This window comes from Ambystoma mexicanum, chromosome 8 (assembly GCF_040938575.1).
Source record: "Ambystoma mexicanum isolate Mex_15411 chromosome 8, UKY_AmexF1_1, whole genome shotgun sequence".
Classification (NCBI taxonomy): domain Eukaryota; kingdom Metazoa; phylum Chordata; class Amphibia; order Caudata; family Ambystomatidae; genus Ambystoma; species Ambystoma mexicanum.
The window spans coordinates 343,963,830-343,991,735 of NC_090929.1; the positions used below are offsets into that span (position 1 = coordinate 343,963,830).

The following is a 27,906-nucleotide window of genomic DNA, read 5'->3' on the forward strand; positions in this document are numbered from 1 at the left end:
GCTCCCAGGAATTGGGAGTTAATTTACATGTTTCTGCACCTAAGTGCTTCAAACAAAATTGCCTCTTGGTCATGGGGGGGCTTCATAACATTGCAACAGTATCACTCGTGACAGACTGCGCCACACACAATGCACGACTGACATAAATTGAGAACACAGAGGAGAGGTTGCTAAAAGCTTTTATTTCGTAACTATGTCACCTAGTTCTTATGACTTAACATGAGCAAATCTGATACGATTCTCCTCAAAAGACAAGTTTTAGTGTTTGACTTACCGCATGATGGAAAACGTTTAGCAACATGTAAAATACGAACTCATTGTTACTTCTTAGGGTAGTTACTGTATCCGGCAAGATTTTTAAAAGAGCACATTTCCACGGATAACAGAAATGCCTGGTAATCCCTTCACCACCCCCACCACCCCATATGGGGGCAGCGTAATGCGCATTAAAACCCATGTTCCCCATCCATCTACAGAACATTCCATTAATGGTCGTCTGTGATACGGCTGGCGAAGAAAAGTGGTATACAACCCCACAAAAAATGTGTTGTGTCCTGAGCTTAGCTTTCTTTGCGTGTGGCCCCAAAAAATTGCAAATACTTCTTCGGTTTTCATTATGTTTTTAAAACCCTTCTTGTCTATGCTGTTACGTACACAATGCAAACGTAGAGCCCTGCCACAGAGTGCCAAAACAGCCTTTGTAACATCACACACTGTCAATTTACTGTCTCGATATCAGCGCGTGCTTACCAATCAGGGGATGTTATTTTAAAGTGGAGACATTTATGAAAACCTTGGGGCCTCACTTAGAGCTAGGCGAATGCAGTAAAAACGTGGATACAGAATTCATGAAAATTTTACCTATAACAGGTCAACTGTAGCAGAATTTGGGGCAATAATGCATCCATATATTTACTTCATATCACTTAACTCGGAATGAGGCCTTAGAGATGCATACTTCTAAGAACATAAGCTTTGACATATCGAAAAGATTTGGCTTTTGTGTGGGCATTGTATAAGCATTTTCAGCCAGAGTCCTCCACCGCCCTCTGCTGTACCCTGCGGACAGTGCGTGCTCGAATTTTGAGAATGTATATGTGCACATTAGATTTTCTCAGCTTAAAACTGGGGAGAGCAGGGACATTGTACCTCTCTCCTGCTGGTTTCAGTGGAAGATGTGCATGGAAACTGCGGCTTCCCCCTACCTCATGGAGCATGCACTCACTACATTCCATGCTGTATGTATCCCTTTGCAACACACCCATTTTCATGTAGAAAAACATCCACCATGAAATATTTGGGATGCAGTACTTGTCCAGTGGAATACCTCACCCATCTCTTCCACCAATCAGCCATGTCTAAAAAATGGAAAACAACAGAGTTTTTGTGGCAAAAAGAACATGAAAATGTAAGCTCTGCATACATGGATTGTTATTTTGCACAGCCAATGAAATAGGGGGAACAGCGCTGTACAAATAAAACAACTCTGCAAAATGCATATGCTTAACAAAGATTAAACATTAAAGCAAGTTTGGTATACTTGGCCCATAAACCAATAATTTTCTGATGTCTTTAAAGTTCATCTTTATATTTTATCAACGAATGCAAAACCATAGAGTAACACCTGAATTAAACTTGAGGGCCACAAGATTCAATGGTTCCAGCAGCTTCTTTGTTGGTCTCCATCTTTCTACCAGAAGGCATTGCAGGTAAGCGGCAAGGTTTGTCTACGGTTTAACGAGTGAGGTCGTGGAGGGTTTAACCACATCTTCACGGATTCGCTGTTCGTGTACAGGAAATCCACCAACAACTTGCCCACCAGCCTGGTGCCTCTGAGAGTTAGACCATGGTCTGTCTCATGTCATGGTTTTCCTTTCTCCCTCCCAGTGGCACCAGCCTGTGGGGAAATTGGGAGATTTATCTGTAAGCTAGTTTGCCCATGCTTGTCTCCTTTTATTAACAAGGAAACAGACAAATAGTGCCCATCAATTCAATGTGAGGACATTGCACAGGCATAAGTAGATAACATAAGTGTGCATATATGAAATCAAAATCTGTATTTCACACAAATACGAGCTGGCCTTAGGCTACCAGAGAGCTTCAAGGTATGTTTTAGGTAATGACCAAGAACCAGCTCTATCATTTCTGGATGGAAGAGGGCTGACATGTGGGAGGAAGTCACCTGCTCCATAGACTGACGGTGGCAGCACAGATGCCACTTAGAGGGTGGGGACAAAAGAGTGACTGTCCCCACTGATATCATGCAATGGGGGCACAAGGATATTGTTTAGAAACATACCGATTCTGCTCCTTGTCCAAGCCCACCGTTTCACCCCCACTGGATTTGCTCACCAGGTGATTCTCATTCCTATTGATAAGTTGGTGGGGCGCTCAGTTGCAGCTGGGATATGCTGTACACCTAGGCCAAATGAGCCTGGCGCTAAAGGCTCTTCCTTAGCAGGAGTCTGTTCTTCAGAGAAACTCCAGCCATAACCCCCCTGATGTTTACTTCCCCTAGGTGCCCCAGTGCAACCGCATCGTACCCTGAAAAGTTTGACAATAACATTGATGCCCAAGAGGTGGTGAGGTCAATTCGGAGGCTACAGAGGGCATTCTAAGGGAATGTATTATGAATGGCAAGCGTAGGCTTTTGGATGGCATGAGGTGAAATGCAGCACTGGTTTGGTGTGGCATGAAGGAAGCAGCCCCAAACAAAACACGAGGTATTTCAACCATATTTGTAGCACTACAAAGAATTACAGTTAAAAGCAAAAAGTGCATCCGATTTGTCAAGCTTATATAAAAGTGAAAAGTATCCAAGTGAGAATTAAAAGCCGTCACCGACGACCAGTAAGCAGAGTGATAATCAGAAGAACATCTTACCATGTACTTTACATTCTTTACCTCTTGATTTTAGACATGACTAAAAGCTGATATTATGCCTCTCAGACATGGGCAGTTAACGTGTGACCGGAAAGTGAGTCAACATCAAGTGATAACCAGTTTATTTACAGACAACTGTGAGATGAATAAAGAGTTGCAATGCAACGTGGCACCTTCTTGACAAATTGTGTCAAGTGGAGACAGTCTCTAAAAGCTCACCGTTTTTTAAAATGTGTGCTGAAAACTGTCGTCTTAATAAATTACACTTTTGTTATCCATCTTCACCAAAGCGTCATCTCTCACACGCAACCACACACAACAGCAACAACACGCAACTCACACACATATTGCAATAATGTAAAGAGCTATTTCTACACTTCAAATCTGTTTAACACCAACTCGAAACAGCAGGTTTCCTTTACAACAAATCTTTGGCACAACCCCCATGACAGGCATAAGAATCTACTCAAATTTAATCTTAGTCTAAACACACATCATGCATGAACTGGTGTGTTCTAGGTCTGCTGGACATTCAGGTTAACCTGTTAAAAATGCATCCACTGGATACAGTTTCAGAAGAACACGTTACTTACCCCTGGTAACGTTTTTTCGACTGGATGTTCCTCCCACCTATTCATCTTTGACACTTGTCCAGTTTCAGCTGCTTCGGCAAAACATTTCGGCAGAGGGTGATTTGCATCAATGGCATTGATTCGATGTCCCTCGAAGGCCTTGTCGAGGATGATGTAATCAAAGGCAAGTATAGCAGACACAGCGGCCGTTGGCCTCAGTTCTGTTTTTCCCTCCTCTTGCAGCAGAGATAACAGTAAAACATGACAGTGACCATACTCAACCTTGATGGAACGGAAGCTGTAATAGCACAGGAAATTCTACTGAGGGGTAGGATGGGAGGGCGATGAGGAATACGTGGGAGGAACATCCAGTTGAAAGAACGTTACCAGGGGTAAGTAACTTGTTCTTCGAATGGATTGTGTCCTCCCACGTATTTCTCATCCTTGGCAGACTCACAAAGCAGTATTAGGTTTGGGGGAGAGAGTAAAATTGGAAGTCATACATTTTCATGGATAGAGTGAAGGACTGCCTTGCCAAAAGGACCATACTGGCCAAGGGAAGAATCCAGGGAATAATGCTTAGTGAACGTGTGCATGGAAGACCACGTTGCCCAACCTTGTCCTTCTGGAAAATGGTAAAGGGTGGCTTGGATGAAAGTGCCTGCAACTCGCTCACTCTACGGGCTGATGTCAGAGTAAACAAAAGGATTGTTTTGAAGATTAATAACCTTAACAGACATGTGCGCAGAGGTTCAAATGGAGCACACATCAAGAATTTTAAAACCAGATTAAGGTCCCAAACCGGAACCTGGAAAGGAGATGGAGGGAACACATTAGTGAGGTCTTTTAGGAATTGAGTCACCAGTGGAATTCTGAAATAGGAAAAATTGACAGTGCTGCCAAGTAGCCTTAATGGTACCAATCTGGAGACCCAGATTAGCTATAGGTAGAAGAAAGCAAAAAACTCTCCTGAGTTTTACATAGAAAAGGATCAACATTCTTTTCCTTGCACCAGTCACAAAACTTATACCAACGGCAACGGTACAAAGAGTTTGTTGCTGGCCTTCAGGCCAAAAGCAACACCTCCATTACATCATCCGGGAGGTCCCCATCCTTATATCACAACCTTTCCGATACCAAGTGTGAAGGTTGAGCGTCTTGACCTCGGGATGGAGAACCCGACCGCTCTCCCATGAGAGAAGGTCCTCTCTTTGTGGAAGATGCATCGGAGGACAGATGGACATATCCAGAAGTCCACGTTCTCCTGGCCCAATCCGGGGCAGTTAGGATCATGTGTTTCCCGAACCTTCTCAACCTCCTGACAACATGAGGAATGATGGGGACTGGAGGAAACGCGTACACACGTGGAAACTTCCAGTACACTACAAACGCGTCTCCTAGAGCTTCTCTCGGTGGAAATTCCCATGAGCAATATCTTTCGCACTTCCGGTTGACCTCGGTCGCAAACAGATCTACTTGAGGGGTTCCCCAAAGGGTGAAGATCTCTTGAAGGACATCCTGAGCTAGTTCCCACTTGTGGGAGACTGTGCTCTGCCTGCTTAGAGCGTCCGCAACCGTGTTCTCCTCCCTGGTTAGCTGAACCGCTGATAGGGAGATTGCTTCTTGAATTGGCCAGTACCAGGACTGCATTGCCTCTCTGCACAGTGGTAGTGACCCTACGCCTCCTCTCTTGTTGAGGTAATTCATAGCCACTGTGTTGTCCATCATTATCAGGACATTCTTTCCTCGGACAGAGGCCAGGAAGGCCTTCAGCACTAGTCTGATTGCACTCTTCTCCAACAGATTGATATGCAGTTTGGACTCAGATGGAGACCAACGACCGCTGATTGTCAGATCGTTGGCATGAGCTCCCCACCCTGTGAGTGAGGTGTCTGTCACTACTGTAACCGCCTTAAGAATATAGTCTTCGCAGGCCCACCACAGAAGATCCTGTGAGACCCTGCTCGGAACATGAAGTCGGTCTGACATCATTCCTGAGAACTGGGACCACTGAGTTCTTAGAGCCCACTGAAGGGATCTCATTCTCAGGTGATCCTCTGGCACCAGAAAAATGCAGGATGCCATGAGGCCAAGCAACCTGCGAAAATCAAAGGCCGGTAGACTGTGGGCATTCTGAAATTTGGTTACCATCTGAAGAATGTCCTGAGCCCTCACATCGGGTGGCAAGCTCTTTCCCAAGGATGTATATAGCACTGCTTCGATGTATTGGAGCTTTTTGGAAGGTGTCATATGGGACTTCTTGTAATTGAGGGAGAGGCCCAGTCTGTGTAGAGAATGACAGGTGACGTTGAGATTATCCCGGGTTTGTTTGGGAGAACGCACCCTGATCAGCCAATCATCCAGGTAGGGGTAGGTGTAAATCCCCCCCTGTCCTGAGACTTGCTGCCATCACCGCCATCAGTTTGGTGAAAACCCTTGGGGGAAGGTCAGCCCGAATGGCAGAACTCGAAATTGATATTGAGAACCGCAAACTGCAATTTTCTGTGCTTGAGATGTATATGCACATGAAAATAAGCATCCTGAAGGTCCAATGACACCAACCATTCCTGGAGTTGGAGGGCCTGAATGATCTGAGAAAGTGTGACCATCTTGAACTTGTCCTTTCTGAGGAACTTGTTCAAGTATCTCAAGTTCAAGATGGGTATCAGTCCTCCGTCCTTTTTGGGGATCAACAAATATGGGGAGTACCAACCCTTGTTCCTCTCCGCTACATGTTATGTTATGTTACTTGGCATTTATATAGCGCCTTATGTGTCATTGGGATGACCTCAAAGCACTGGTAGGTTGAACGCCCTCGGGAACCGCAGTTCAAGTCAGTAGAGAGGGAGTAGAGAGGGAGTGTCGTATGGTGCGTGTGTGCACCGGATATGTATGCAGCTGATGTGGTTGTAGTATGAGAGTTGCTTCTTAGCAGTAGGTGTTGTGCTGAGGAGATCAGTTGGATGTGTTCGGTCTGGAGGGTGGACACCCAGACTGAGTTCTGGCTGCGTTAGGCCTGAGGAGACGCCTAAGCTAGCCGAAATGTGCTCAGCTAGCTGTGTTTTATTAGGATGATGAGGTGTTGGTGGGGTCATGTTAGTATGACAACAGCTAGGCTGCATATGTCATAGTTCTGTGTTCTAGTTGAATGATGGTGTAAAGAAGAAAGTAAGCATAGTGGTGTGATATGGTGGTTATCAGTGCCATCAGTAACAGTTCCAGGCACTGTTTCTATAGCCCCTTTTTCTAGCAGGGTTACAATTTCCTGCACAAGGAGCCAGTCAGTAATCCTAAAAGAGCGGTTCCCCAGTGGATTGTTCTGAGGTCTTCTTATAAAAGCAAGGCAGTAACCGTCGGCTACGGTGTCCAAAGCCCAAGCATCTGAAGTAATGTCTCGCCATTCTTCCAGATGCAGAGACAGTCTGCACCCCACTGGTGAACTGTGACTCAAGACCTCACCGTGGTTTTGTGGCGGCTGCTGCAGAGGCAATGCTAAAGAGGCTTCTGCTTGAGATGGCTTTACACCTCTACTTAGTCCACCATGAAGAAATCTTCTCTGGCCTCTTTGACTGGTCATTCCTCTTGCCCTTCCAACTAAGGAGTAGTAACGAAAAGATCTACCCCTCAAAGGTTGCCCACTAGGACGAAAATGCTGAGGTTGCCTAATAGAGGGGCCTAAAAATGTGGCTGCCGCCTTTGAGGTCTGCAACTTCTCAAGCCTCTCGTCAGCCTTGTTACCAAAAAGAGGAAACCTGTCAAAAGGTATGTCGAGAAGCCTAGATTGCACATCAGGTGCAAAACCCGACTTTCTCAACTACACAAATCTGCGCATAAAGGTGCTGGTAGCCATGGATCTGCTGATGCTATCCGCAAAATCCAATCCTGATTGGAGGGACTCGCACATGGCCTCTTTGCCGTCCTTAACAATAGCTAAGAAGCCGTCCCTTTCGGCCTCCTCAGGAATGTACTCTGCTGCCATGGAGATACAGTCCAATAGAGTATATCAAAACTTTGCGAGGGCACAAGTGGAGTTGGCAGATGTTAGTGCCATGCTCCCTGCAGAAAATTCCTTCTGCGCCCATCCATCTATGCGCCTGTCATCCCTATCAGGAGGGATGGTAGGGTATGCTGCTTGTTTAGAAGTAGACGTAGCTGCCTGCACCACCAGACTCTCCAGAGTGGGGTATTTCGAAAGGTAGTCGGGGTCACTACTTGAGGGGCAGTATTTTTTTGTCAAGTTCTTGTCGACTGCCAGGATAGATTCCGGCATCTCCCAGTTCCTAGCCATCCTGTTTTGCAGTGCCACATGAAAAGGCAAGATAGGATCATTTTGTGGACCCTTGTCCAGAATGTCTGTGAGGTCGTCTTGGTCATAGGGTAATGGAGGCCTACTCCAACCCAAGTATTCAACCACTTTCGACATGTGCTGTCTATAAGATGAGTCTGCATGTTCCCCTGGCTCTGGCTTTCCACACTAAAGTTCTGGCGAGGTATCTACCCCACTTGCTGTTTGCAAGTCCCATACAGGTCCTGCATTCTGGATTCTTCAGAGATAAAGCTCTCTGGTACATTGGGTGTACCGTACTACGAGCCAAATGAGGCTTCATCATTTTCAGAATGCTCCTCCTCTTCAAAAATTGAACTAAGAGATTTGAAGAACTCTTTCTTCGAGAGTGGAGCATATATTTAGTTAGGTTGTGTACTAACAGGCTTCGACACCATTGAAGTCATCAATATTTCCTTTATCTGTGCCGAATTTGGAGGGACGCTTGGCACTGACGGCGCAGCTGGCAAGTGTGGTCCAGCTGGCATCAAAGGCTTCCGTGTCGATGTCAACGTCGGCGTTGAGGGCCCAGTGGGCGTCGAAGGCACCGCCGGAGTCGAAGGTTTCGACAGCATCAACAGCCTCGACTTGTACTTATGTCTCGTATGATCCTTTGATTTTTCAGATCGAGGCCTCGAGGGCTCCTGATGCAGATCAGGCCTTTTACTCGGGCTCAATGGCGTGCAGGTTTTCAGACAAGACCTTTCCTTTCTGGTTTCTTTCGAAGGCTCGGTCGGAGCATGGCTTTGTTTTGTGAAGATCTTTAACATTTCCGCCCTGAAGGCTTCCCATTCAGCCGAGTTGATTTCTTTGTAGGGCAAGTGACCCTTTCGGTGGAAATGTCAGCCGACAAAGTCGACAAAGGTGACCTTCGGTGCCTTCGCTTCGATTTCTTTGAAGAAGAGTTGTGGGAACACCTCCACGACCTAGAACGCTTGGCCTTCTTCCTCCGAGGAGAGTCGTATTTCGACTCGTTGGTCGAAGGCCTAGCAGGTCGGGTAGGTGATTTCTTTTAGGGATTTTTACCACCTCAAGTTTCCCCTTCTGTTCCCTCAAGGCTTTTCCCATCATGGATTGGCACTTGAAACAGTCAGAGGTATCGTGGCCCTCCCTGAGGCACCACAAACAGATACGGTGTGGGTCAGTGAGTGACATTTTTGACCTGCAATCCCGGCATTTCTTGAAACCGAACTGCAGAGTCGACAGTGTCAAAGAAGACGACATATTTATCAAGATTTTTGTAACAAGCTGTCACAAGGTGAGGCGTGCAGAATTTCACTCGAAGCAATCGCTGTCGCGGAAAAACAGAACTGAGGCCAATGGGCGCTGCGCATGCTATATATGCCTTTGTTGACAACATCCTCGCCGGAGACCTTCGAGGGATATTGAAACGACGCCATTGACGCACAGCGCCCTCTGCCGAAAGATTGTTCTGAAGCAGCTGAAGCTGGACAAAAAGTGTCAAAGATAAGAAATACGTGGGAGGACACAATCCATTCGAATATGGTGTTTTGGACATCAGATTGTCTATGTCCATTGTATCAAACAATGCAAAGTCTACTGGTCAAATAAAAATAGCATCTTCAACCAACCAACACCATTTAACGCACATACCCAATGTCACCATGGAGAAGACAAGAGGCTTTGGTTGGAGCCAAAGCTTGTTGGTTTTGAGGCGTGAATCCACCATTAGTAGTATTCTGTGGGAGCTCCAATATACCACATTATTTTCATTATGTTTTTTCGAGAGTTTGTAAACTGCCTCTCGTGTACTGTAAGTAAATCTTGGCTAATGATGACATAAATATGTACTGTCAAAGTAACTGGTTTAGTGGTAGGACGGTCCTGGAAGAGCAGAGAGTAGGGAAAAACACTGGTTCCTTTCTGTATCACCCCCTGGTATTTGGTGGCAGCGTGAACACAGCTGGACAACAACAAATATCAAGGTGTGTGGGCAGGATTTATTGTTTACTGTTACTTAAACATCTAAAAAAAATAAAAAAGTACCTAGATATATTTTGAAATGTAAGGAAAGCTGAAATTACAATCCTTGCAACTGTTTCTTCGATGGGTTATTTCTAAATTGTACTCCATTTTGCTGCAAGCTGCCTTTCTTGGTAGAAGTTGAAGTTGATTAATTGCAAATGGTTTTTATTGGATTCAGTTGTTGCCATGTTGGTCTCGGATATATCTACCAAACTGAAATGTTGAAAATGTCAGTTGATGCCTATTACAAGTTGGATTTGGTTATTGGTGTCCAAAACCCAATTATCACAACTGGATGCAGAACCTATTTGTAACTGGTGAACACAGTATTTGAGCAGCAAATTAATTTGCTGCACAATCACCTGCTCTGCTTAGCAAAAACATTTGACAATGTTATTTCGAGAGCAACTAATGAAGTGTATTGTTATTATTAGGATATTTATTGAGTGCAGACCTAGCTTCAGGATGCAACAAGTGCTTTACAATCATAGGGGGGAGAGCATGATGAGGGAAGCAGAGAAACAAGGGAGTGAGAACCTAACAACATGGGAGGGGAGGGTAGGCAGTTTGTCAGCAAGGTATCTGGAAGCAACCAGGAGAGGAAAAAGTGGAGATCAGATCACCCAATCTCAGGTAGGGTGGGGATTGGACGGGTGTGGACCTAGGTGTTAGGGAGGAGCCATTCCCTGAAGAGCAGGGTATTAAGCCCTATCCTGAACTGTAGAAGTCAGGGGGTGAGTCGGTGTTGACTGGGGGGAGGTACCAAAGTCTTGGGGCATAGCCCGAGAAAGACTGTCTTCTGGTTCTTTCTTTCCTTTCAGGTTTATGTTGGCTTGAGAGACACTTGATCCCCGTTTCTTACTGTGGCATCTATGGACAGACTACTGTCAGAGTAATTCTCCTTTTGTAGTTAAAAGCTGAACACCATGTGTCACAGCAACCTTTAGATCAAGAGTGCTTCTCAGCAAATTGCATAACATACTGTATAGTTCAGGTGTTTGCAACCTTTAGCTCTCCAGATGTTTGGGACTACATCTTAATCAGTCCTAGCCAGCATAGTCAATAGTGAGCAATCATGGGAGTTGTAATCCAAAAACATCTGGAGAGCCACAGGTTGGAGAACACCGGTTTAGTGGTACAGAGTAGACACAGCTACTGGTCTTTGCTGGAGAATCTGGCATCCTAAAAGAACCTGCAATATTGGTTTATTATATCTGACACTTTCAAAATTGGTATTTGTTACCTATACTGACACTACCAGTCAGGGCAAACACAAGCATAATTCTGTATGTCGTCAGAGGGAATTCAAACATTCTTTCTTTATCATCAAAGAACTATATGCACCCTTTCACTGTCAACGAAAAGACTGACACTCTACTCTGCCCTCAAAACATATAAACCTATCCTTCATCTTTCCTGGGATTTATCCCGTTTTTCCATTTTATATCCTTAGAGTGAACATGATCATCGTTTCTGCATCAGAGAGCAAATGTAGCAATCCAACAAATGACACTGAGCTAGATATCGCCCTCTGCTACGCCCGAGACAAGCGTGGATAAAGAACTGCTTTAAGAAGACTGTTAATGACGGAACCCATTAACTACTAATAATCAGAGAAATAAAATGTACCCAGATGCAAGTCTTAAAATCGAACAATCTCTACACCTATGTATACATATATGTTCCTATGTCACTCTTTGCCTAATTGTCAAGTAAAACGAACTCTCTTACATTTAGGAAGTGAATCTTATATTTACTTCATCCTACACAAGATCTAAACGAAGGAATGCAAGGAGGTGTTCAGCAGTTCAGATGCAATAGACGTAAATGACTCTCTAACTGACTTATATCAAGGTGCTCTAATTTGCAAAGTGAAGTGGCCTCACAAAAGTACATTGTGAGGTCCAGAGTTTGGCTGGAGCAGTGGAGGATGGAAGTGAATACCCGGGGATAATTGAATAAGACCTTACAGCGGCTGTTGGTCAATAGAAGGCTTTGGTGAGATCTGTACTGCAGAAAAGCGGACCAGCAAGAGAAGATGAGCTTGGCAATACACCTACAAACCCATATCTATCAAAGATAACCACAACTGATCAGAGCTCAAGGAGCCTTCAGGAGAATCTGTGATGTAGCATCTGCATAGTAGGTGGCCATCTGTAAGTGCTAAACCGATTATAATTCAGAAACTCCAGCACTACAATTCCATAAAAGACAAATCAATGGATGGCTTCAGCATGCGATAGTGCTGCTGGTGGATTACTGTAGTTGTGGGTGAAATCATCTGCATGACGGGCAACAGGAGTGGGTGCATGCACAAGTTGAAACTAAAGGGCAGATTTAAAATGACTGAAATAACACCTATCGAGGGGCACATTCACAATGCTGACATACCACCCTTAAAGGTCTGCATTGTGGTTGCAGCGTTGTCCTGGACAGTGCATTACAGAGATGTAGGTATCATCCCTGAGCATGATCTGAACTGGGTAATTCATTCACTGGCTGCTTGCTTAAACAAATAGTGTTAACCACTGGGAATTGATTTCGATGTTGTTCCGTTTTACTGTTCTTATCATGGCACATATGAGCTAAAACAATGGAATAGGGCATCACCCAGAAGATTTGAAAGTGGTTATGTAGCATTACCTAAATGAGTTCCACCCTTCATTTGTTTGTTTTGTATGTAACCTGAAAGAGTGATCATCAAGAGTCTCTGGAATAGAAGTACCACCATTTGACAATGTTAGGAGGCAGTGTCTAAAATATGTTTTTGATCATTTTGTAAATCTACCATGAGTGGTTTTTAGAGTGTAACCAAGTAGGACAGGGGCCTGAAACTGGCGGATCTCCAGATGTTTTGGAATATGACTTATATCATCACTCACCATTGAGTATGCTGGCTAGGGCTGATGGCAGTTGCAATCCAAAACATTTGTAGAGACAAGGTTTGCAGGCCCCTGAAGTACAATCAAGACAGATACATCATTTGGCACAGGGTAGTGGAGTCTTCATCACTAGTTCGACATGGCCCAAGCAAATGGTGAAAGCATCACCACGTGAGAGATGTGGCCTATCTGCCAAAGGTTAATGGTCTTATGCTAACATTTAGTACTTATTATCATCTTGGTTCATTGTTTCAGCAGAGATCACAAGTAGAGACGTGGTATGAAATCAGAAAGACTCTGACTCCATAGAGGGTGTCACCTCAAAGACAGGTGGGATACATTTGCGAGACATGGCAAGAAAGCATGAAATGGCATGATATGTGCTCTAACTAATGCAGGAATCACAATCACTGAATGCCAACCCCTTCTGCTAGCAGAAATATATGCACAGTCAGAAAGAGTTGTTATGGGCATTTAGCACAGGCAATGGCCGGAGGGGGAGTAGGCCAAGTGTTCATGGACAGTTTCCATCACTTTGGTTACTTAAGATGCATGACAGAAATTAGCAGGATAGCAAGAAGAAATGAATGGACATTGTCCCCCAAGAGCAAAGGTTACGATTATGTTTCCAACGGGAGAACATAAAAAACAATGTAGGGTCTAAAGCATGCTGCCCTTACTCCCTTGCATTGTCACATGTTCCTGAAAACGAAAACATACACTAAAGGGACACGAGGCTCTGGTAGATGCAATAGTGTAACCAAGACAATGTGATACCTTGTGCCATGTGAGTGAAGTGGGTGAAAGCACAAGTCTGCTCATTACATCAAGACCAGTCCTCTTAAAGAGTAATAGTTAGTTGCACTAGTTAAATGTGACCCTCCTTCAACTCCCGGCAAACACACATATGATCCTCTTCCCATAGTCGACACCTCAATACTTCTAGGAGACAAACCTCTTAAATCTGATGCACACTCTACCAGACACCCGCAATATACTTTATTGATTGTTTAAAAACAGAACCGCAGGGGTTCTGTAGAAGAAAGGGGTTTGGGGAGGTGGGATGGAGATGCCAAAGTGGCTGAATAAGTGGAAATAGGCTGATTGCCAAAGACAAGGTTTATATTTCCATCACACAGAATATCTGAGAGGTCTCATTCCACTCAGACTAGTCCTCTATTAAACACTATATCAGTCAAATAGACCTCTTACACTCACAGATACCAAATGTGAACAGTAAAGCTTATGGTAACGTTTTCTAAATTTAATATCAACTGTACTGTAAGAAGCACCCACGTACAAATCTATAAAACCAAAAGCCGTAGCTCAGAAAGGAGAGCTATCGAATCAATTTGGTCTAAGAAAGACCTGCTAAACAGGTTGAATCTATTGCACCAGCCAGGAACAGAATGGCCACCTATCTGGTCAAAAAACAAGATCAGAATAGGCCCAAGGGGCTTGACAACAGGTTGCTACTTATCCATGCCACAAATAAAACGCATGGAATGAATGTGCTCAAGATACTGCACCTTTGGAGGGATAGATGCCTCCTCTGAAAATCTATCCTAGACATCAAATACATACCTACATGGTGGAAAAGACTGTAAGAGCCGGCATGGTTGGAAAGAAGACTTGAAAACATAGAGCATATACAGCAAATGAAACCCAAAAATACAGTTTCTCTGGGGTGATATCATGACCCACGACCAGAAGTCCACATTTGTATTTAATGGTCCTCCAGCAGCGAAAATAAGAAAACTCAGCAATGCACAAAAAAGAGCGACTTCCAATCACGGGTGTGCCTATTGTTTAAGAGTGCACTAAATCTCTTCTACGTCTCGAATTGTATACTTTAGGTTCCCTTAAAAGCATATTAAGTTCTTTCTCTAAGAAAGCACTACCTGCGCTGTAAGGACGAATGCAGTGTTAAATGAACCTTCATGGTCAATGGATCAGCTGTATCGGCTTTGTCTACAACCTTGCGCAACAAACATTTCCTTCACTAAGGCCAAAAGATGATATGGGAACACTAGTTCTGATTCCATAGGCTATTTTGGTTGTTTCTTTTTGTGCATTTCCAGTGAACACATTTTTCACAAATTCTTCAAATAAAGCTCTAAAATACAATGATTCGTCCAAGCATTTTCTAAACAAAGTGCATTTCTTCAGGAAAATATCATGATTGAAGTTGTATATTTTGCAGCAAAATCTGTTTCCTTTCGACACCAGTAAAAATATAGACAAATGAGGACCAGAATTTCTGAGCAGAAGATAGATACTCTGCATAGGAGATTTCAAGCAACGAGGACTGAGAAAGTGTTCTGCTAACCCTCATTTATCTGTCATAAATAATAAGTCACGATTTACCAGTGTACATGTATAGAGAAGACAACCATGCCAGAAGCAAGAAGAAGGATTGAAGGGTACTGCTCTTGCTATAGTAAAGGTACAGTGCCAGAGTATACACTTCTCAAAGCTTGGGAGATCCTCAATCTCTATCCTACATCCTAGAATTAAAGCAGAAGTGATGTATCCCAACATTTAAAGCACTCCGAAATATTTACAGATATCTCTATGCATCAGAAATAGTTCTTTTTCTGAGAGTAAATTCAGGATATACCTTTTTCAATGTTGCTCCTAGATGGTATTTAAATTGACTACGTTGCTTCTGTGCCGTCTTTCGTTAAGAACGCATAGCTGCTATCCAGGCTAAGAGCAGAGCATGAACACCCAACAAGCTATCTTCCAAAAGGAGATATTAAAATTCGGGGTTGGCGAGGCAATGGAAAAAAGTTGGACGCCTTTAATACCTATTTAACCAGATTTCACAAAACTGGTGGAGTGATAATGTGCACAGAATGAAAGATATCTAGGAACCCTTTATGGATACACTGCTGCTTTAAGTTGCCAGCTTAAGCAACTGCATGCTGCTAAAATCCTGCACCTATACCCACAAGTAAAACTGGTACCTCTACTAAAGATGCAAGCATAAGCTGGCGTCTACAATGAAACAGCAAATGAACACCATGGTTAACAGGGATTATGCAGGTCAATGGAAGATAAATGAATACATCTCACCTAAGTCTCAAACATGACCAGCACATCTCGTCTAGGAGTTCCTCTTTTTTCTAATTTTGTTTTTTTTTACTAGTTAAATAGATTTATTTTCTATTTAGAAAAAATTCACTTATTTCCTATGAAAACCCAAACAAAGGGAAAAATAGTTAACCTGCAAAGATATATGTGTGTGTGTATATATAGATATATATATTTATATATATGTATATTTAAATCTAACACGCTAGCTTATTGTTTTTCACCTTAACAACCCACACATGGTGGCTATACACAGACTTATGTTATTCTTTGAGGAACAACACACAAAAAGTTCATGAAACGGCACCTGGATGGCTTAAAAGGTATTTTCCGTTTGTACGACAGTCAGATCTGCTGTCTATTAGTGCAAGGAATTTTTGTAACTTATTCATTTAAAGAAAACCTGAGCTTAAAATGTCATTACATGGACCTCAAGATTCTTCAATCAACACTGAAAAGTCCAGCATTTTGTGACCTGATACAGCTCAGTCTTGCAACGAAGTTTCCTGCTCCATAACTGCCACGAAGAACCTCTCCTCTGCTGGACCTACGCACTGGCCCGAGGCTCTACGGCATTCGGCCGTCTCTTCCCAGCAACGTCTCTAGATCACCAGAGGCGGCGGCATGCAGCTTCTGTTGCATCCTTTTAAGGCTCAGTCGCTCCTTTTGGCTTTCCATCGAAGGCTATCCCACCCTTTTGCTCCTACACATTAGTCAGGATTTTGGGATGGGGTTCCTTGCCAAAAGAAAAGTCTTTGCAACAGGAATGGCTTCTAAGCCCCAATGAAATGTGCCCCTTCTGTTGGAAGGGTCTTGCAAGGCTCATAAGATGTCATCGTAGTCCAGTAGCTTGGAATGCTGGCGGGTCTTCCAGAGGCGATAAAGGCGGAAGTCAAAGTAAGTTTCGATCAGTTGCTTTCCTGTGATTGAAGAAAAGAACGAGTGTAGGATAGCCACAAATAGGTGCAAAAAGAGTGTTGAAGCAGGGTAAAATTGAGTTGGAAAGGAACAGATGAAGGGTAAAGGGCGAGAGATGGGGGGCATTGAAGAGCATGGAAAATACCCAAGAGTAATTGGGCAAACATTGAGTAAAGAGGGACAGAGGAAGGACGAGTAGGGCAAACATGGAATAAAAGAGGGACAGAGGGAGGAAGAGTAGGGCAAACATGGAATAAAAGAGGGACAGAGGAAGGAAGAGGAGGGCAAACATGGAGTAAAAGAGGGACAGGGGAAGGAAGAGTAGGGCCAGCATGGAGTAAAAGAGTGACAGGGAAGGAAGAGAGAGAAATGTGCAGAGTTATTAAAGCAATTAATTAAGGTCTGCAGTAAATAAAGCACTGCATTACACACACAGGATTACAAAACAAGGGTGATAAGCTATCTGGATCTATCTATTTTAGAAAGGATGGCCCGTAGTCCCTCTCCTTACAATTATAAGGCTTTTTCCATTGTCTCTTGTAAGGCAAGACAGCCCAAATGTATACAATGTTGCATAAATATAGATCTAATGGAAAGGAAAGCTACACAGAAGGCTTATGATGTTTCTCAATCATTGTGGGTGGATACATGGAGCTGCTGAATCTGTTAGGAGAGTGAGAAATATGGAAGCCATGTGTGAGATGAAAAAATAAAGCTTGGTAGGAAAAAACTAAAGTGTTGGAGTTTTAACTTTCTTTCGGTAAAATTCGATTTCCCCTTTACCCAGGATATGCATCCTGTACAGTAAGATACACAGTGGCCCTTATGTGTCCCACTGAAATGAAAATCCACCTGCCCAATTGCTGTCACGCAGGTACAAGACATGCACTAAAAGCAATGTGATGGGGCCTGTATTTCAGAATCAGAAATAACATGGCTTCCCAAGACCGGCAAAATGATTCAATCTGTAATCAGACTAGACAGACAGTGATCCGCGGTTGGAATCACTCCCTGCATAGCCTTCACTCATCGATAGAAACCTCACATTAGTATTAACATACAATGGCCCTCATTACGAGTTCGGCGGTAACCATGCCGCTATTGGCGGCATGGCTGCCGCCGAAATCGTGTCGGGGTCCGGGTCCTCGGAATGAGGACTTACCGGGCCATTCCGAGGTCAGAAGGCCCGGTAATTCCTCCCTCTGAGGACCCAGACCCGGTTCTTCCCCATTCGCATTTCAGCCCCCACAGGGCTGAATGGGAATGGGAGAGGGAGCAAACAACGGGCCATTACGAGTTGGCCCGTTGTTTTCTCCCTCTTCCCCTCGCAGGACCCGCTCTGCACGTCTGGTCTTACCAGACGTGCAGAGCGGGTCCCGTGAGGGGAACTCGGAATCGGGTGGTACGGGGTTGACGGCACCGGCACCTTTACCGGTGCCGTTAACCCTGTACCGCCCGACTCGTAATGAGGGCCAATGTGTCTACCAAATCTATTTGTTTGATTTTACAAGTTTTTTGTTTATGTTTTATTAATTGTTCTGCTGTTTTTCTCCAAAGATATATGTGCTGTCATTATGTCATGTATTGATGTACCAAGATAAAATGAATACATCTATATATTTTTCGATATGTATTCTAGTCCAGAAGGATAAATACCTCCTCAGAAATACTGCGTAGAGAAGGGAATGCTATATATAGGCCTCCCCCTCAGTGGCTCTATGTTCTTTGTAGGTATGTCTTAGTTCTACTCTTTTGTCTAAACATCTAAATAGTTCTAAATACGTTAACAAATGTTGGGGGCCCACCTATGTAATTTCCCAATTCAAAGCTGACAGTTCGTTTGGCTTTTTTAGCTCCTCATCTACTGTCAGAAGGCTTGTCCGATGCAGACTATTATTACATGGCATCCCTCAGCCAGACATGGCAGACAATACAACTCTTAAAAAATGTGCACGGAGTTGTGACGGGTGACGTTTTTTTTAAATATTGTCCATTGGAATTTTCAGAAGATACTTCATCATGTCTTTCTTTCTCTAAATGCCTTAATTATTTAACCTTTCAAATAGTATCTTTTTAAGGCCATCACTCTATCTTGAGGGATTAGTATTCTTGTCCTCATCTGTACGGTGCTGACTACATGTCCATAGTATTAACAATATTACACCTACTATGATCAGCACTTTTTTAGTGATGCCAAAAGCATGCATGAAGGAGCCATTACTCTTATTATGTGAAATACCATGCTTTGCATTAAGAAAAAAGGGATCATCAGCAAACATGCATTCCAAACACTGCAGGTCAGTGAAGTAAATCTTGCACCACTGCCCCTTTAATCAGCACCATCTTAAGTATTACCTTTACACACGTGGCGAGAAGGGTGTTCAGCTGTCAGTGTGTGCTTTCTAAAATGACCCTCTCGAGTGAAGAATTTAAAGGGCAGAAATAGAAGTTCTTTATGAAATTTGGACTGTGACAAGAGGGATGAAGGAGGACTGGGGACGCCATTACGTAGCAAACAGAAAAGTCGTTGTAGTGAAAGTGGCAGGGAGAGGAGGCGCGGCTCTCATGGCGTTATGGGGTCTGGGAAGTCATGTGCCCCAATGAAATGCCACTCCTCCTCTGCACGATAATCCACTACATTATTTATCTGTGATATTCCACAAATCATAGCCTCCTTCAACACGATTAACATCATTAGAAAGGAGACTGTCACCTTTCCAGTAGTATGAAAACATTACAGGTCTTTCAGTGGATTGGGACAAGGCCATAAATTGCTAGGCAGCGAACAAATAGACCACTGGAAAACAAAAGGGAAAACTCTGCTAACAAAAAAACTCTAAAACCCCCCATTTCTTATTGAGTTCGTGAGCCCCTATGAGATCAGGATGGAAAGGATGAGGCACGAATTAAAGGCAGGATGGAAAGTGTTGACAGCAGATTGCAAGTCAAACTCATTTGCCAACTTTGCCACTGACTCTGAAACTGCAGTGCTTAAGAAGCTATGGCTTGAGCTCTTAGGCAAAGAATCTATGGGTGCTGGGACATAAACATAATTAGTATTAGACTCATGGGCATGAATTACGATATTTCCAACAGGTGGAGTTGTCTTTTGTCTATCCTAAAGCGTCATGCTTCTTGGATGTTGACTGCAAAACATACAGGAATGCAGCGCATGAGCATCAGATGAAGTTACCTTGTGCAGAAAGTTCAAGCGGTGACTCAAAGGTTATACGGCATGGGCTCATGAGGTTCTTCAAGTTCTGGAAGAGCTAGAACACACAAAAAAAGGGAAAAACTGCCGTCACTTAAAAGGTATAATCCCACCAATGAGAAGTAAGATTACCTATAGGGCTTGAGGTGGCTCCAGAACATGTTACACATTTTGCTAAGAACTTCAAACTCACATTCATTATGCATCTTAGTTAAGAACATGCAAATAACGAATTATGGTGAACAATGGGAATGGCGCACAAGTGTCCATGATAATTGGAACAGAATTCAAAAGAGCCTTACATGGCAGGTAGCAATAGTGTGAGAGCAAAGACAGACCTGAAAATTAAATGGCTCCAGCTAAAGAGGCACGAATCTCAATCCTTTAAAATGGCCTGGAAACGTGGAAGTGAAGTATGGTTTATTGTGACTGAATGATCGGGCATCTTAATGCCAGTTGTACAAACCTATCCATCGACTATGCTTCTATAGCATCTCCATGAACAATGGAAGCATTATATGTCCAATTTACATGGCTTCAAAGTGCATAACATAGCAATTATACCAAAATCGTCTCATATTAATATGACCGCATCATTATGTGTTCCAGCGACACGACGAGTAGATATGTTCCTACACACGTCCAAGAAATCCTCATTCACTTGGCCAGGGACTGATGCAATAGGCCCTTTCCGGAATTCAGGAAACTCATGTGTCACTGTCCCTCTGAGCACACCAAACTAGGCTGTAGAACTCTCTCCAATTCCAGATCTGATCATGCCCGATTCCGTGCCCCCGGATAACTGAAATAATCATGCCAACCCATGCAACCCCAATCAGAGACTGTCCGTCCTAGGAAATCAGGTTCCTGGCTGTTTAGACCACTGATCATTACCTGGTGATCTATCTCTTTGAAGCCTTTGGTGGAGTGAAGTATGGAAGATCCTAAATAAAAAACAATATTGTAGAGCCAAAGTGCATCTCTAGCCAAGTAGGTAAGTACGATACCTTTTGCTCAATAATGCACACAGTAAATTGAGAATCATATTGGATTTCATATCCATTTTAATGTAGATGTTTAAGAATAGGAAAGGGATAGGAAAGGGATCCCCCAGCCCACCTGCTGATCACTTGTCTAAAGTTCAACTTTTTTGAAGCCCAGGATAGTAGAGCTGCATAAGGCTTTAGCTTTTAGCTGTTAAGATTTCCCAGGAGGTGTGCAGGTTGGATTCAACATGGCCTACTCATCCTTTCATCTTACAGATGCCACTATGTTGAGCATACAGTGGTGGGCACTAGAGGCTGAATCAACTTGAGTACCATCAAATTGGGTATTATGGGCCCTATTATTACAGCACTTAGAAGTGGGAGGAATCAGTGTATGAATTGTTAAGACACATCTACCACTGGCTGAAAGAAATGTCCTATGGCTAAACTTCTCAGAAACTGAGATGCAGGCAAGAGGATAACCAAATGAGAATACAGTGTCATTCCCATGGGGATAACAGCACACATAAAGGGTTCCATATGATTATGTCGCCAAGGCAATGTCACCAGGTAGGCAACAATTATGCCCTGACCCCTTAAAATTCGTTCCACAAATATTCTAGGGGGGTATAAGTAAATATTATTACCCCTGATCATAGAATATTTGGGGAGAGTGTTGGGTTTTCTGAAGGATACATTTTTTGGGAAACGTCGCCACCTGGTGGCCATTTCCACAGCAACATAATCACTGGATACCACATAAAGCTGGGCGTCTGGTTCCACACAGATCTTTGCTTCTTGCACCAGATTACATTTGTTATGAATGGTTTGGGGTTGTTTGTTCGTCTGATAATTGTTAGAGCAGATCTGTTTGCAAGAAATCTGTTTGCATTCGAACAACTAGCAGCCGAACAAACTGAGACCAAAATGCATCCGCCCCCTCCCCTACTTACCTGTTTGCTCGCCGCCACGTCCCCTGAACCCCTGAGGTCTCAGATCAGTCCCTCTAGCACAGGTCGGATCCGACGCCGCAGGGACCCTATTTCTTATTTTTCTTTTTTTTTTGGTCCGCCGCCTCCCATGTTGAGGAAGCGAGGGACACCACTGCAACAGCCCATGGCCAAAAATACCAAACATGGAGAGCTCCACATCTTTGGTATGTTTTATAATTGATCGAATGGTACTGACCATTCGATCAATTATTAATGAACAATTAGGCGAATACCCCATGAATAGCGTCAACTCTCAACTGGTGATTCTAAGAAGAGCCCCCCCCCCACCCAATCCAAATACACTATCTGATTAAACCCAATAATGCACTGGTTCTCTCTTGCTAGAACGATTGCAACACAGCTTTTTTTAAAATGTATTTAATACGGCTATCTAATACAATTAAGCCTTTTGCATATCATCACCACCATATAATAAAAAGAGAAGGAAATAAATAAAAACAGAAAACTACACATTACATATAACATCGACAATATTAAAAATCATCCTTTTACATCTATGGATCTCCTTCTTGCCCTGTATTCGTGCCTCTGGCTAAAAATTGAATGTAGGTGTGTTTTTACATCTGTGCACCTCCTTCTTGTGCTGTTCTAGGCCTTTCTCACTCTTTTTAGGAAAGTTGTCTCTGGGTGTTTTGCATTGTGGTAACTGTGGTACTGCTTACTGTGTCCCACTAGGCTCTCTCCCACTCTAGACCCCCCCGCCGGGAGTTTCTGGTACTGCTGGTACTGTTGAGTGTACCTATCCACTCCTCTCTGTGTTCCCTACTGTGTGCCCCCTCTCCACGCCTCCCCCCGTATCCTGTGCTGCGTAGCGTGGGCTGTGCATCCCTCCTCTCTCTACTCTGCCTCTTTCTCCCACTTATTCCTCGCACCCTGTATGGTGCTTTCCATGTCCCCTATCTTCTCTAACTGCTACTCCTATCCTATCCCTCTCACTAAATCAGGAAGGAAGACGTTCAAGAGAGACATCCTGGTCTCCAACACAGGTCTCCCCATCGCTGATCAGTGCTTCCTCCACTCAGACTCTTACAGACATCCTCTTTGTCGTTCCCTCTCCAGAACTATGGACCCCTCATATGGTCTCGGTTCTTTCCCCTTTTTCCTCCTCTCCCATCAATGGTGGCACTCGGTGGGAGGTCCTCTTGCCTCCTTCCACTCCTCCAAGACCATTATTAATGTCTATCTGAATGGCGCCGTCTTGGTCCAGGGCCCTCAGCTCAATGTCCTCCTTTTTGAAAGGCATATCCTGCGTCTTATCAACTTCCTTCCTTCTCCTGCCACTCCTACCATATCCTCTCTGGCTCCCCTGCCACTTCCTTCTGCCGCCACTTCATTGGCACCCTCTGCCTCCTCTCTGGTTACCTTGCCATCTCCACCCTCTGCCCACTTCCGGGTCCCCTACCACCTTCGCAGGGTGTACCTCAAGCTTGTACTCCTCCGCAGAGGTCTTTCACATGTGGCAACCTGCTCCACGCCGCTACTCTCAATTCTCGCCCTGCTGTCAAACACTCCTCTGACATCTGCCACCTCCTTGAAGAACTTGACCTGCATGTCCTGGCTTTCACTGAGACATGGTTCACTGCCAGCTCTGTCACAAGTTTTGACACTCTCCTCCCGTAGGGCTACAAGATCCTATCCAAACCCAAAACCAACCGGCCTAGAGGTGGAGTAGCTCCGATCTTTCCGGAGTGGATCCCTGCTTCTGTCATTCCAACTCCTCCTTTGAATGCCTGGCCTGCAGGTTCTCTATCTCTCGTGGCCTCTCTCTGACTGTGGCCACTATCTACAGACCATCTGTCCAGGTGACACTCTACCTCTCACAGTGGGCTGACCTCTCCTCTTCTCTCCTTGCCTCTACCTCTCAACTTCTCCTCAGAGACCTCACATCCATCTTGATGCTTCCAATCCCTCCTCGAGGGCTCTTCCACAACCTCTGCAACACTCTTGCTCTTTCCATTCTACCCTCTGGTCCGACACACTCTGCAGGGCACACCTTGGATGTTCTCATCTCCTCAGACATCCCCCTCTCAAACCCTCTCACCACTCCTTTCTCTTGGACTGACCACTTGCGTTGTCCTTTCACCTGAAGCTCTCTGTCCCCCAGAGGAAGCCGATCCCAGCACTGCCACCTACCTTCTCAGTCATTCGGTCCATTAAGCGTGTGTCAGTGGAGGCCTTTACGGCTACTTTCTCTTCTCCCTCCACACCTGCGGCTTACTCACCCCCTGACACCGCTCTCTGTAACATTCATCTTTCTATCTCCAACACCCTTGATGTCCTTGCCTCATACCCCCTTTCCAAGTGCAACTCGTCGTATGACTCCAATCTCGCCACCCCAAAATGCAAGTGTAGGGTGGCTGAGAGGAAGTGGAGGGCAAACTGGCCAGCTGCCTACTCCAAAGGCAATACAGACCATCTGTCCTGACCAAGAAGAGAGCCTACATTCAAGCCTGTGTCTCTACGGCCTCTAATAACACAGTCTCAATCTCTCCAGTTCCCTCCCAGGCCCTCTGTACGGCTCTGGATTCTCATTTCACCACTAAAACTCAGGACATATCTGTGCTCTCTATCCTCACCCTCTACCTTTCTTGCCCCCCCCCGGCCGCCTCTCCCTCTACTCCTCCTTTCTCCCAACCACTCCTGACGAGGTTGCTAGACAAGTCTGATCTATGAAAGGGTCATCCAAGCAGGTGCTCCCCTGCTCCTCCAGAAACATCAAGGACCACATTGACACCCTTGCTCCAGCCTTTGCCGATTTCTTCAATCACTCTTTTGCCACTGGAACCTTCCCCTCTGCACTCAAGCACTCCCTTGTGGACCCCCTCCTGAAAAAGCCTTCTGTCGATCCTTCCTCTTCAGCAAACTACTGCCAACTCTATCACTCCTTTCCTGGGTAAACTCCTGGAAAAGCTGGCCATCTCCCAGCTTACTCTCCACACTGAATCTGTTGGTTGCCTCCATGACCATTAGTCTGGCTTCAGAGCAGCCAGAGGCATGGAAACTTCTCTCCTGAACACCTGTGAAGATCTGCTCACTAATTTCGATTCTAGCATTCCATCTGTCCTCATCCTCCTGGATCTTTCCTCTGCTTTCGACACAGTCAATCATACCATCCTGATCAATTGTCTCTGTGAGAACCGGGGCATCATGGGTCAGGCCCTGTTTGGTTGACCACCTTCCTCCAGGACCGACCCTCCCAGGTCCAACTTGGGTCCTTTCTCTCCACCACCTCTCCCTCCACATTCTCTACTTGGCCCCTTTGGCGCATCTAATCTCTAACTTCTGTTCTAACTTTCAATGTTATGCGGATGACACTCAGCTCTCCTTCATGCTACCCTCCTCGCCTCTCTCGCTCATTCCTGACTGTCTATCCACGATTCAGGAGTGGTGCGCCTCCAATAATTTCTGCCTTAATGTTAGTAAGAATGAGATCCTTCTCATTGGGACCCCAGCTTCCGCTTTCCCTCTCTCACTCTGGCCACCCTCCTTGGGCCCTCTTCCTTCGCCTTCCTGCAAGGCTAAACACCTTGACTTTACTCTCTCCTCAAATCACAGACGTTGCCAAGAAGGCCCACTGCTAGCTACACCTCTTCAGAGGTATTCTTCCTTTCCTCACTTTCTCCCAGAAGCTCACTGTCTCCAGAGTCCGGGTTCTCTCTAGGCTGGACTACAGCGACAGCCTCTATCTCAATCTGCCTTCATCTACTCGCCGCCCTCTGCAACTAATCCAGAACAGGACTGCGAGACTTGTCCTTGGCCTGGAGCCCAGGGACCACATCTCTCCAGCCCTAAAATCTTCCCACTGGCTCCTGGTGGCTGCAAGGATCTAGTTCAACACTTTCTGCCTCGTCCACAAGGCTTTCTGGGGCCAGGGCCTGCACTAAATTCAACACTCTTCTTCTAAACACCTTCCTTCTCGAGCCCTTCACTCAGCCACCTCCAACTCTCTGAGGGTCAGATAGATCTCTAGGCAGCGAGTAGGTGGTAGATCTCTCTCCTCTGCAGGTGCCTCCCTCTGGAATGTCCTCCCTGCCCTTCTCAAACATGAGCCAGACCACCTGAGGTTCCAGAAGCAGTTCAAGACCTTCCTCTTCGCTTCTGCTTTCACTCTCTCTCTCTCCCCTGCTGACCAACCTGTATGCTGCGCTGACTGGCTGTCTGGCTACCCTCAGAGTCTCACAGGTACCAGTCCCCTTCGGTCAGCAGTCTTGCACTGCCTTCAGGCCTACCGTGCACTAGGGGCCATATATGGAACCCTACAATTACCTGCCTCCTTGCACTCACCCAGAGCCTTTCTGACCTGGCTGCACTTACTCGGAGCACTGCCGCCCCTGATTGCATTTCCTCCCTTTGCTCCCCGTGGCACTTCCCCTCTCCCTCCCTCCTGCGCTTTGCGTCTCACACTTGCATGATCTGTATGACACCCGGCTTAGTAAGATTGTTTATTTTGTCCTCTCTCTGTCTTCCCTCCTTTGTCTGCTTGTGCCAATAAACACTTGTGTACAGGTGCGTTATAAATGGCTTATATCATATCATATCCAACAATTCAGATACTGCCAATTATTATCATACATTTCATTAATAAATGCCTATTCAGATTAGGATATTAAAATTAATAAAAGCTACCATTCATGTCATTAGGACCTTTAGTAATGTGTTCTGCCTCAATACCTGTTCTATACGCAATTAGCCATTGTACTTATTTGCCTTTTAAGGGTTTCAAATCCTTTCCGTAGCTATGTGTTCGTAATGTGCCTTGTATACTCTCCCAGACATGCATTGTGGCTGCAGTAATCACAAGGGACTCTGCAGTCACAATCATAGACCAAAACTGGTCAGCTACAATACTGCATGGCAGGCAGAAACGCTCATAGCCCTTGAAGTAAATATCGGTTGCATTCTCACATGCAGTCAAAATGTGCCTACTACTTTCTATAGAAAAGCACACAAACAACATAGTCTATGTTTCGTGTCGAATATTCTGCCATGCACCAATATGTTCCATAACCGGCAGGATGTTTAGACACAAATACATGATAAAGCGTCTTAGTGTAATTGAGCATGCCTTGTTCCAAGTATCTGCACGGCTTATCTGATTCAAAACTTTGTTTAACATACTCCTCATAGAGCAGTTTTTTTTCTCTAATATGTCAATGGATCTCACTCAGTCCCATTCCTGTGTCTTAAGCTTTAATGTATGTAGATAAAAGCATATATCTATTAGAAGCAGCCCAATATTCTCCCCATGTTCTTGTACAGTATCAGCCTATTCCAGGTATGCTTTGTTGCCCCTTCGATAATGTAAATGTCTTTTGGGCATAAAAAGTATGTCTGGGGGGTCCGTTGTCGCACTAGCTTGATTTATCTTTAAAAATAGCTCACTACAAGTTCATTTCCTAATGGTATGCAGGGAAGTGGTGCCGAGTTCCATAGACAAGGCAGCCGCAGAAACAGTCGCGGGTAGGCTCAGAAGTGACCTAAGTATTTTTCCTTCTAATTTATCTAGCCAACCCACGTGCTCTTCAGGAACCGTTTCGAGGCCGTATAGAATACATGGCACAAATATTTTAGTATACACTTCCAATAGTCCCTCTACCGAGTTGCCACCAACTCTCTTAATAAATCCCCTCAATAGAAGCCATTGTCGCATAGCTTTAGCTTTAATATGGGCATAGCATTGAGAGGAAGCAGTAACCCAAGATATACATATGTTTTGGTCTGCTCCAATTTACTACCCTTGATGTGCCAGCTAACCCTAGTATCATGGAACCTTTACCCCGAATGTGCATAACCTTAGTCTTTGAATAGTTAATCTTCAAAAGGTTAATATCTGCACACTGGGCAAGTACATCAGTAGCTCTTTGTAGGCCAAGTGGGGTGCGGTCAAGTAAGACTGTGTCAACAGTATAAGTAATCCATAGTACCGCTACCCCACCAACGCATGGCGGAAAAATCTGCATCACGCTTAACTTCTCCCCCATGTTACTCACATAGAGGTTGAATAACAGGGGCGCAAGAACACACTCCTGCTTCAA

The 27,906-nt window shown here is 44.7% G+C and overlaps 1 protein-coding gene and 1 long non-coding RNA gene across 5 annotated transcripts in view; one reads left to right on the forward strand and one right to left on the reverse strand.

Moving 5' to 3' along the window:
- LOC138471923 (uncharacterized) overlaps nucleotides 1-11,353 on the forward strand; it is a 59,568-nt gene extending 48,215 nt beyond the window's left edge. For both annotated transcript variants that reach the window (XR_011268532.1, XR_011268533.1), the window contains one exon: nucleotides 11,219-11,353. This is a non-coding gene — a long non-coding RNA (uncharacterized lncRNA). The remainder of the gene's footprint in view (nucleotides 1-11,218) is intronic.
- The window catches only part of NSMF (NMDA receptor synaptonuclear signaling and neuronal migration factor), a 323,292-nt gene continuing 295,549 nt past the window's right edge, over nucleotides 164-27,906 (reverse strand). For all 3 annotated transcript variants that reach the window (XM_069609794.1, XM_069609796.1, XM_069609795.1), the window contains 2 exons: nucleotides 19,855-19,930; nucleotides 164-16,663 (listed from right to left, as the gene is read on the reverse strand). In XM_069609794.1, the coding sequence (XP_069465895.1) occupies nucleotides 16,566-16,663; nucleotides 19,855-19,930 (174 nt within the window). In that variant the 3' untranslated portion in view covers nucleotides 164-16,565. The remainder of the gene's footprint in view (nucleotides 16,664-19,854; nucleotides 19,931-27,906) is intronic.